At 44.3% G+C, this 11,743-nt stretch overlaps 1 protein-coding gene across 1 annotated transcript in view; it reads left to right on the top strand.

The window, feature by feature from the left end:
- The first annotated feature begins 295 nt into the window (after positions 1–295).
- NEDD9 (neural precursor cell expressed, developmentally down-regulated 9) overlaps positions 296–11,743 on the top strand; it is a 40,972-nt gene continuing 29,524 nt past the window's right edge. Inside the window, exon 1 of the mRNA XM_075142685.1 lies at positions 296–371. Coding sequence (XP_074998786.1) covers positions 360–371 — 12 coding nt within the window. The 5' untranslated portion in view covers positions 296–359. The remainder of the gene's footprint in view (positions 372–11,743) is intronic.

The following is an 11,743-nucleotide window of genomic DNA, read 5'->3' as shown; positions in this document are numbered from 1 at the left end:
CTCGAGGTGAGCGGCTTTGAAACGGCACGGGCGGAGTCGCTGGGTCACAGGAAGCGGGGCCGTCGGCCCTCGCTCTGTGCGGGGCTTTCTTTCCCGCTACATGGAAGGGGGGAGCAGCTCCCCTCAGCGTTAACGGGCCCCGCGCGCGGCGCCACCGGCAGCAGGGACCGGGGGCGGGGGGTGGGAGGGGGGAGGGAGAGGGCGTGGCCGGGGAGAGGCCACCTTGTCCCCCAGAGTGGCCAATGGGGGGGCGCTATGCAAATGAGCGGGGTAGCCTGGCGGCGGGGCGCGGAGAAGCGGCGGCGATGCGGCGGGAGGCGGCGTAGCTGCCCCGCGGGCCCCCTCAGCGCTCCGCAGCCATGAAGTACAAGGTGAGCCGGCGGCGGTGGCGGCGGCCGGGGCGGGCGCCGTCCTGGGGCCGGGGCCGTCTTGGGGCGGGCGTTCGAAGTCTCACGGGCTTGTCAGCGGCTTCCCTGGCGGCAGCCGGGCGGCCCTGGCTGAGGGGCCGCCTGACAGGAGGCGGCCGGCTCGGGGCTCCCCTCGGCACCCCGCCGGGCAAGCGGGTAGAGCTGTTGGCCCGAGGCGGGGGGGCGGCCAAGCCTCCCCTCGCCTGCGTCTCCAGGCACAGAGCCCCCAGGGGAGGTGCCCGGGGAGGGGCAGCGAAGGGCGGCAAGCCGGAGGAGAGCCCCCGGGGCTTTTCTCCCCCCGCGCGGTGGGTGCCCGGCCCGTGGCTCGGCGCCTCTCCCGCTTACGCCGGCGCTGGCTAACGGTGCGAGCCCGGGCTCTGGGGAAGGGCGGGTTTGTACGGGATGGCCAGCATGGGTTTGGGACAGGTATCCCTGCTTCTCCCCGAGCTGTAATTCACCCGTTTTCCAACCCTTTGTGAATGTCTCGTTATCACGGTGCAGTTTTTCAGGGTGGTCTGGTTGGTGGTTTCACAAGCAAGGAAAAAAAAAATACAACCATATATTTAAAAAAACGGGTAGCCTATCCCCCTTTCCCACATTAAGTAAAACAAGTGATTTTAGCTTAACCTTTTACCAGAGTTGTTTTTTTGTGTTTTTTTTTTTTCCCCAAAAGGCACAAATGTGGAGGCTTTCATCCTAGTATTACTCTACTTAAAAACGTCTGGGCAAGGTACTGAATTGCCCACAGGGCATTAGATTACTGTACAGACATACCGTAATCTTGTGTGATTGGAAAAAAAAGGGGGAGGGAAGGAAAAACTTTCCTTCCTCTGCCAAAAATAACTTCAGCATCAATAAAAAGGTGATTTCCAAATGTCACACGTTATATACTTACTTGGAGACTAACTTGCTTTGGAAGTGAAGTCTATCTTCTTACTGAATTTAGGCAGTGTGGTGTAAAAGAGCCCTGATGCTATAACATTGTATAAGGCTTATAAACACGGGCAGAATGAGATGTGTGAGTGACACCTAGGTAAATATACACAGATTTTCATGCTTTTCTATATATCTCTGAGCTCAGCCCAAGCTTTTAGGATCTCTGATAACCAAACTTTCAGAAAGTTCAGAGTTAAGTTTTCTCCATCTCATGGTGTTTAAGAATAACCAGGATAAAGAGGTTGTATAAGATACAGATAGACAAAGATACTCCATGACTTTGAAAATTTTGATCTGGATCTGATGGCTTTTTTTTTTTTTTTTTTTGAATTCTAATCTCAAACAACTGACTGATTTGAAGCCTGAGATCAAATTTATCTCCTGTCCCTTTCTAATCCCCCTCAAATCAGTTCAGGTAGACCTTATACCTGCTTAGAAAAGCTATGACTCTTACCACAAAACGTCAAGCACTTGGGTAGAAGAGCAATGTCACTGTTGGTCCAGAGCTCATGAACTGCTTTCCAACTGCCCATGGCTAAGTGACAGTCGTATCCCAGTGGCAAAATAATGGTCCTGCATAGTTATACAGCTTCCTGACTTTTCACGTCATCCTCTATCCTTCCTCAGCTGCAAGGACATCATGCTTCATGCGTAGCCCAGTGGCACTGCAAGAACAGGGACCGATAACGTGGCTCAAAAGGGGGAAGGCTTCCCTGCTCTGTAATGTTTCCTTTGCCCTGTCTGGTTGGAATGAGCATTTTGGTTTGGGTTTGTGATTACGTAATTCTAGACAGTGAAAGCTAGACAAAGAAAGAAAAAGCCATTTAAAAAAAAAAAAAGACTGAGGGTTTTGGCCTCAAAAACCTTCTTGTCAGACTAGGGTGTTTGCTTTCCGTGGGAAACGTGAAGTAGTTACTTATATTGTTTAATTAAGACAAACATCCTTAGATCTACTTCTTATCCCTGGAGTAGCATATAAAGAAAATACCTGCTCATTCAGTCTCTGTTATTTTCTTTCTTTTTGTATTTTCTTTTTTCTTTTGTTTTTCTATAGGAAAACAAAAGTCCTGTAGTTTTTACCGTATACAGAAAGTGCTCATGGCCTGCCTGGGGACATACCATCACTTCAGAGGTGGCTTAGCTTCCAGGTGCAGAGTTGGGTCTATTTAACTGCTCCTGGTATTATATAGGGGCTTGTCATTCTTTACTTTCATTTAGTCCATAAGATAAGGCCTCATTTAATGAAATGATTGAGGTGATCGTTATAGTTTAATTAGAGTATTAACAGTTGGACAGAACAGGAACTGACTCATGTGTGAGACCCTGAGTATGTCTCTCCATCACTCCTGGCTTCACTTTCAGTGTGACTAAACCCAAGATCATTTCTGGTCTAGAAATGCTTTCCGCTACTCAGTGTGCCCCTTTTTTTTTTTTTTTTTTTTTTCCTCAAAGGTTTTGAAAACTTGTTCCCTCTCTTCTTTCACCTAAGTTTCTTTTATTGTCCATCCCACTCTTTAAACATAATACTTCCAACATAATACTAAGTCCGAGTCCTCTGAAAGCCGGTGGGAAAATCCCTGTGGATTTCAGCAAGTTCAGAATTTTGCCTTACGTATGTCTCTACACTTCTGTCTACCTTCTGCACACTGTGTGCAATTCAGTGAAGATGTGACTACTTAAAGCAAAGACAAATTTGACCCCAAGTTAGGTCCTGTTCTACCATTCATGTACTAATTAACTATTGGAGAACACAAAAGTTATTCTGAGCCATAGGAAATGTTAAGCATAACAAATACTTGTATGTTGGTTGTGAGCATTTCTTAGCCCTACTTGTCCAAAAGTTACTTTCAGAAACTAATTCCCGTAGGGTGCAGTTGTATTACAGCAATACCCCTGTTCTTCATGTGATGACAATAGCATCCTTTTGCGCTAAATCTCCATGCACCACAAAACTGCATCCCATCAAGTTCTCACAGGATGCCATTCTAGTATTCTGTAATTTGGAAGGTAGGATCAACCCCTTCTGGAACCAAACCCAGACTGTGATTCCAAGGATGAAGCCGTTATAGCTAAAATATACTATGTAGGAACAGAAATACCAGTGGGTTACCATGGTCAGAGAAGAACGTGGATGGGAGAGGATATATCTGGCCAGTAATTCCAATGCCTTTATCTCAGGCAATAGAAGTGTGACAGAAGCAAGAGGGAGAAGACATTATCATAACAAGGCATTTGTAGCTTGTTGGCTGTTCACAAGCAAGACAAAAAAGAGGGGGAAGGAGAAAGGGGGACTTATCTGTTTACTAAAAGATCCAAACAGTTAGTGAAAGAAGAGAGGAAAAGAAAACTACATTCCTTACCTCATTTAAGCCAAAAGGAATGACGTAGATGTAAAGTATGAGGTCTTGATTATCTATTTTTAGACAATTTGTTGGGCAAGGAAGAAACCTAAGTAAATAGGGTTTGAAATGCCTGCCATTTGTGCTAAGGCACAGTCCTGTAATATATAGACTTGATTACAATGCCTGCATGCCAAGACAAACAAAATAGTGTCACTAGGAAGAAATACTATATTCCCAACCAGAAATGCTTGTGAAAAGCTGCTTGTAACCCTGGCAATGAAAGACTTTGTCGGGCCATGTCAAGGGAAAAGAACTGCCTGTACTTTACTAACCAAATCCTCTCCGTTTTGTTTATTCCTCACACTCTTCTTTGTTTTCCAGTTTTTTGGGGTTTTTTGTTTTTTTTTTTTTTTGGTATCTCAGCAATCACAGGATGACAATCAAACTGAGAAGTAAATAGGAATTGTAAAACCTTGTAAAAGGTAATACTAGAGGAACAAACCAACAAAGGGAAAAATTGTCCAAGTTTGTGCCATGTCTGTTACTGTTGTGAATTTGCAATGGAAGTCTAGTGATTTTTTTCTCTCCTCTGTGTGTGTACGGTGGGAGGTGGCAGAAGTCTAGCAGGGTCAGGCCTAAATCAGCAGCAGCACTAGTGAGATGCAGCAGTAGGACTGGCTCCTTCCCAAAGCTTGGAGGGCCACTGTCATTTTCAGATTCCCGCTCTTCTCTACTGTGGCCTCTGTGTGCACCCCCCCTCCCCTTCCACCTCCCTGTAGACTTATGTACTGCTTATAAGCCTCCAATTTTGGGTCAAGTATGTATTTGTATACTTAGTAGAGGTAACTGCCTCAATACCTCAGGGTGTTTGAGAAACTCCCATGACAGAATTTGTTTGCCCTCTCAAAGACTTGATAGGATAGCGAGGTGCTGTTAATTCTGTTTTACAGATGGAGGTGTTGAGGCTTAGGGATGTCACAGGACTTGTTTCAGAGGAAGAAGAAGAGCCATCACAAAGCATTACAACTAACAGCATGCAGGTTTTTTGCATGATTTCTAAAATTCTATGTTTTTATGCTAACAGCTGCTCATGAGTAATGCAGCTGTAAGTCTATTTCATCACGAAACTGGTAGTCTTGTCTGTCTCTGTCCAGTAGTTCCTAGTATATGATGGGGAAGCAGAACTGCCACATGAACAGTCTTCCTTATGTTTTTGATAGTTCCAATTCAGTTTGACCCTAGATAGTACAAGAGGCGTGGGATACTAATCTGGGGGTTTTGCTTGTGCTTTTAAGATCTTGCTAAAGGTTGCAGTCACATTAAACTATTAGTTTGCCTTGAGGTACCTTGACACAATATTAGTCATTCCAAACAGTACCATACTATCAAAAGACCCGATCAGAGGGGGTCCTACTGCATCAGAGAGCAGGAGAACTGCCTAATAGTAAGACTTTATGGAAACATCTTCTGCAAAGGAAGAATTAAAGTACATTTCAGAAGAGTTCTGCACCCTTCTGAGCCGACAATCACCATTTTGCAGAATAGAGGCTAGCCTTTGGAAAAGTCTCATGAAGCGTTATTGTGAACTCATTAAGTGTTGGACCACAATTCGTAAGACCATGTACAAACTCACCTTTGAAATCTTATGATCTGAAGCACAGCAACAAGCAGGGTTAGAAAAGATTATACTTGCACTGATATCTTATCAGCTGAACATTGAACTCCTATGTGTGGTGGCTCAGGAGAAGTTTATATTATTGAACTGCCTGGGCTCCAGTACAAATACCAGAGTCATTGCAGCAAGGCCAGGTGTGTCTAGTGAACCGAGTAAAAGTTCGAATGATATATTTCTCTTGGGTAACACACACCTCCGTGCACCACTACTGGAATGGGTGTGCCTTCTGGCTACTTTGGCCAACTTTAGAAACGGTAGGAGACAAGAAACCTATTTGTCTTCTCGCAAAGAGCTTGCGGTCATGGTAGTCCTTGGCCGAGCATGAGGTCCTGCTTTTGCACAGAAGTGCAGGAGAAGAGGATGTTCTTGCAGTATCTGGAAATAGCAAACAGCCTTGTGCCCCTGTGCCTACTAAAAGTAGAAAACCATGACTGGAGCATAGGGCTTCCTCCGTGCCATATTGCTGTTATCAAAAATGTTAGGGGCATGGCAATGACTTGCATACAATAGATGGGCTTAGGTCACTTAGGAGCCTAGGTAAAGTCACTTTTGCTTATTTTCTTTGAACTAGCTTATCGCAGACATTTAAGTACTTAAAGCCCATTCATACCAACAGCAGCTAAGAACCCCCCTGTCTTTAAGATCTGGAGTTTAATTTAATTTTTAAAGCAACATAAGCACTTGAGAGGAGCATGCACAGGTGTCTGCCTTAGCTGCAGCAGTGGTGGAGAACCCTTATCTTCTACTGTTCCCATTTCTGGCTGCACTTGATGGAGACAAGTAGCTGAACTTCTTGAGACGCTAAAGTCCACACACCTCTGTAGGAGCCCACATTCAGTGATGTTTGGAATCGTAAATATGCAAGTCACTTTTCAAGATGCTTATTTATGTAATACGTGCTCTCTGAGCACTCATGAAAGCAGTGCACATTTATCTGTTTCAGCAGTACTCTGACTGCGGAAAGATGCTTTATGCTAGGTCTTCAGTAGGACTGATCAGACAGTCCTCTGGGATGGTACTGCAAAAGAATATTTATGGCATGTATTCAGTATTGTTAAGTCAGGCTACTGCTGAGTAAAGCTGCAATTAGAAGTACTCCTTGCTGCCTGTAAATGGCTGCAACTCTCAGTATCAGTGAAGCTGGGTCACTTCATAGCAGCTAAGAGTACAGCCCTTGAATATTGCTGCCTGTCTATCACAGGCTGCTTTTGGCAAGGGACCTTTTTCTTTTGCCTTTTGGTCTAGACATTACAGTAGTGGAAACGGTCTTAGTTTTAAGGAGATCATTTTTCCACAGCAGATTTGGATGTAGCTTGCATTTGACAAGAAACAGGACTGCTAAAGCTATAGTTAAATATTGCAATCCTAGAAACACAGGTGCATAGCATGACAAAAATTGTATATTTTTTTTCTCTATAGGTATAAGGCCCATTCTCGCCTTTCTATTTTTGTGTTTGTTTTAAAAACACCTCATTCACAGTCAGAGTGGATTAGCCTGCCCGGAAAAGGAAGAGTAATAAGAATGGATTTACTCTACAGGAATGCAGTCAGCGCATGAGAAGCCCTTTCTTAAGCAGGCCTCATTCACAGCAAGGTGGAAATTTTTAGCAGGAGCAATACTGTGAATTATTTGGTGACAACAGATCTTAGAAAATGCTGAAGGATCCTAGGACTAAATCTCAGTTCCCTCAGTGAATGTCCTGCTTATTTGAGGGCAGGGAGAGGAAAATACAGACCATGAAAATTCAACGATTCTCTTTCAAAGGAATTTTTTAATCCAAAGGATTAAGTACAAAACAACCAGAAGTGTGCACTCTCTGTTTAACATACAGCTTGCAGTAAAGTAGGGTCATGAATGCCCTTGTCCTATGGACTTTACATCCAGTTAAAATGCTTAGGGTAATAAACCAATTTTTACTGTTATAAAACGGCCTAGTTTACAAGCAGATTTCTTCTCTTTTTTTCTCTCTCCCTGCTTATACTGCTTTATCTTGTTCGCAGCCCTGAAACTGCACAAACCAATCTCTCACGCGATCAAGAACGCAGTTAAAGTTGTATTTCAATCCGAGACTAAGCGTAGTAACTATAACTGGTTAAAATGCACCAACACACTCTCCCTCTCCCTTCTCCAGGGGTACACTTCCCTAGAAAATGTCAGCTTGCCAAAATCGAGCTGTTCTGGGAGGCTTTTTGACTTTTGGCCGGTACCCTGTGGTATGGAGAAGACCCTGACTGAACCTGGCAAGCCTCATCTGCCAGCCAGGCCCTGCTCACCTGGAAGTGTGTCTGATTCACAGGCAGCTTGCTGCCTGTCCCCTAACCAGCCCGCTGAGGGCTGGCAGGAGCCTGGAAACATGAGTTCCCAAGCTTGTTTTTCTTCAGTAAGCTGGACTCTCAGGGCGTCCCAAGTTGCGGCTGCTGTGTAATATCCCAGATGGTGACACTAAAGTGACAGAGAAGGGTGGCTTTCCCTTCTATGGAGAATTTTTTGAGAGACCTGGGGGAAGAAGAGCATGTCCCAGTTCAGCTAAGTTCTAGATTTAAAAAAAATAAAAAAAAAAAAAAGAAAATCATGCTTCCCAAAGATGAAGACATCTGACAGATAAGTTGGTGACAATACTGAGGTCCAATGTCTACACCACTATAGTTTCTTGACAATCAAGTTGTGATTGTTTCCCCAGAGCTGCACAGAGAAGGGTTAAATTTGGGAGGAGGGCTTTTTTTTTTTTTTTTAAGGAAACTTTGTCTGGGAGAAGACTGCTCACAAATGCCAGAAAATGGAAAACTGAGAACTCAAAACACACGTTTCAAGATTCTTCCTTTCTTTCTTTCCATCCTTCCCCCCCCCCCGCTTCTGCTCTGCTCCTTCAATTCTTAAGCATTCAACATCCGATCTCCTTTCATTAAGTTTTTAATTGCTTGCCTGAGGGAAAGAGGTTAGGTTTTCCATCTGCTTTTTGATTTTGATGTACTGCAGTTTAATCACAGTGAGATCATATTTACTCTAAGGCTATTGTTTGCATGCTTTATTTTTTCCCCCCGCCCCCCCCCGTTGATGTCACAGAAGGCACACAGCCCTCGGACAGATTTGAAAAGGCCTTTTAAAGTCATGGAACTAGATCACACCCTTCCTTGGGTGGGGGGAAAGGAAACTGGTTACGAGGGTAAAACATATACAGAAAACTTTGCGAGTTAGGTGTGGTGGAATTTCCCAAAATATTAATAGGTCTTGAAGGTAAATCAGGGGATGTGGTTTGCATTCCCAGAAACAGCAAAGAAAATGGTATTTCAGCACTCCTGTAAAACCCTAGAAACTCTAAGATCAGGATATGTCATCAGTGGGTCCCTGCTCTGCTTCATTGTAAATGTTACTGTCGCTAACCGTATCTGCCTTTTATGATAGCTCCAAAACAGGGTGGGTGGTCTGACAACACAGGAGCAGCATGCATTAATCTCGGGGGTGTTCCCCAGGACTGAGCAAAGGAGTATTACCTCAGATATGCCTTTTTTTAGCATAGCTATGACCTGTTGTGTCTCACTGCACAGACTCCAAACAGAAGGTTGCTATGTAGTAAAAGGGAGTTGCCACTTCTGTTAAACTCCCCCTACATATTCATTGAGCACCTCAGAGGTTTTGTGCAATTCAAATGGTGTTTGTGACACAGTACATCCATCTTTCACTGCATCAGAAACAGAAGGGGTAGATCAACTCCTTATTTAACATCTGGCCTAAAATTGTATTTCTATGATTACCTTTGTAGTGCCCAGGAAAGCAGAGCAGCAGCCCCACACCTCACATCCCCTCTAACTAAAATAAAATAAAACCGGCCAAGCCAAAAAAACAAAACTCAATCAAGAGAAAAGAGAATATCATCCGAACAACCAAACAAAGCCTGTCTTATTGTCCTTCCAGCCAATGGAGGGTTATCATTTTGTTGCTCTTAATAGATACAGAGCCAGAAAACTTTCTTTTCAACTTACTTGTCCAGAAATCTCAGGCACAGCAATAAGCTGATGCACTCAGTGCAGAACAATGAAGTATTTTATTCACACAGATCACAAAGGACCTCTTGCTCTAGCCTTCATTTTCACATTTTTCCTTTTTTACTTCCCCCCCATTTTCTACCCTCCTAATTCCTTCTTTTGGATTCACGTATTTGGATTCCTTCCCAACTTGCAGGTTCACCGCTGTGCCTCAGTTTCGCAAAGTACTTTGCCAACTGCCTATAAAAAATTGGATACACAGATATCTCCTATTTGCTTAAAATGGAACAGCTATGCTGATACAAAAAATGTTCTCAGGCTAGACAGCACTTGATCTCTCACATCTTTATGTTACATTTGAATCCCAGTCTTGGGTGAACTGATGGACCACATCAGCATCTTGAGCAGGAATGTGAAGTGCCTGGGCCTTAGTCGGTCTGCTCACTGCCTGCCTGCCACCCCTGCTGGGTAGAGTATTGTGCCTGCAAAACCTGACGGTGAATGTATCCAGAGTGTGACAGCCACAATGCCTACTTTGGCTTACACAAGTATGAACCAGTGAGGAGGGGAGGTTCCCATCTTTCATCGTACTTTCTGCGTAACTGGTCACACTACAGAAAAACCCCATCCAGAACAAACTCTCAGACCAGACAGAGAGGCTGGGACAGCTTGGTGGAGCACTGAAGTAAGACTGCAAACCCAAGGTTTTCCACATCACAACCTCCAGGCAGCTTGCTGTCCTTTAGCATGACTGACAGCCTCTGTTCCAGAGATGCATGGGACTAAACCACAAGGATACTTAGGGTGGATGAAGATACATCCTCCTTAAGGCTCTGCTCAGGCTGTTAACCTCATAGCTCACTCTCTCATTAGCTGTAAAATCAGCCCTCCAAATCTGTGCATGGAAAACTGCCTTAATTTCCATCCAGCAGGATGTGTAATTTTTGGGCTAGCAACACATGACCAGAAAAGTATCTGCACTAAAACAAAACTTGTTTTTTTGGTGAAAGAAAGCAAGAGAATGCCTAAAAAGTGGAATTGTAGGCTTTGCCTGTAAGAGTCAACTGAAACATTACTATGCTGAGCATTTGCAACCTCTTTTGTCGTTAGCTGTGAGCCAAGGAAGCTCGCAGTTCCCAGAGCCAGCGGGCAGACCCATAGTCTGAACTAGATGCTAAAGGCCTTTCAGAGTCTCCTTGCTGAAGTCGTGGTAACTGCAAGACCCCGGTAGTACCGCAAGCTCTTTCATACACGTTGTGGTAGCACTTCCTGCCTCCTCCACGTAGCTAAAAAGATAAAAAGTAAGTACCTGCACACAGTTTGTTGCTGGCGTTTAGCTGTTACAGATCTGCACACACGTCCCCTTGGGCACTGACATGGGGAATGGACTGCGAGATGGAGCCCCCACACGTGTGCATTACGGCCAAGCAGCAGGGCACCATCTCGCAGTCCATTCCCCATGTCAGTGCCCACAGGGACGTGTCTAAGAACATGCCAGTGCAACTTTGTGTGTGCTAGATACTGCCTTTGCTGTTCGCACTGCCGCCTTCCAGGTTTGAGGAGACTAGCAACAGTCATTTTTCAAAGCTGAATGTCTTATTCAGTGACCTCTGTCAACTTGTATTAAGTAGCCTTCATGAAAAGTTGCTTATTATAGATAGACCCATTACCTACTGTGCCTCAATAGTTTCTTTCCTTGCAAACACAGCACAGTAAGTTCTTTATTTCAGGAGCAGTGATAGTAAGAAACAGAAAAGGTGATGGGAGCTAAAAAGCACCAATGTTAAACTGTCCAATGACTCTTGCACTGAAGACCTTCTGTCAGAAGGCACAACAGAGCCTGAACTTCCCTCTTCTACCAGTACTGCTTGTAGTCAAACTATGTCTCTCAAAATAAAACTCAACTCTCTACTGGATTTTCAGATTGGTTCTTCAGCCTCACAGGCAAATCATTACTATCAGGCCTATTGCAACCTCAAGGGTACGTAAATACTTAAGCTTACTTTGGAATGGCAGTGATTCATTTTAAGGAAACCTAAAGCAGAAACAAGGGGTAATGAAAGCCAAAAGGAGAGAGGGGAATCTCTATTAAAAGTATTATGTGATGGATAATTAAAGAAATCCAACCAAAGTGAAGCTACTGGTTTGTGCATAGACACTCCTTTGAGGTGTCTCCTCCCACCTTTCCCTCCTTTGTTCCTCTCTTCCTTCCTTCTCCTAAGCTAGCTAAACATAGAAGAGAGCCATTTTGCGTTTTAAGAAACAGTTTGTCCAAGAATAGAAAAAAGGGGTCCCACCCTTTTTCAGTTTAAGGGCAGAGGTGATTTCCCTGGTTCTATTTTCACATAAACTCTACACATAGGAAGCAGTATTTAAAAACAAGACAAAGCAGAACAAAA

Source organism: Calonectris borealis, chromosome 2 (genome assembly GCF_964195595.1).
Source record: "Calonectris borealis chromosome 2, bCalBor7.hap1.2, whole genome shotgun sequence".
Taxonomy (NCBI): domain Eukaryota; kingdom Metazoa; phylum Chordata; class Aves; order Procellariiformes; family Procellariidae; genus Calonectris; species Calonectris borealis.
Note: the sequence above shows the minus strand (reverse complement) of the source record. Positions and strands in the feature narration are given on the sequence as shown.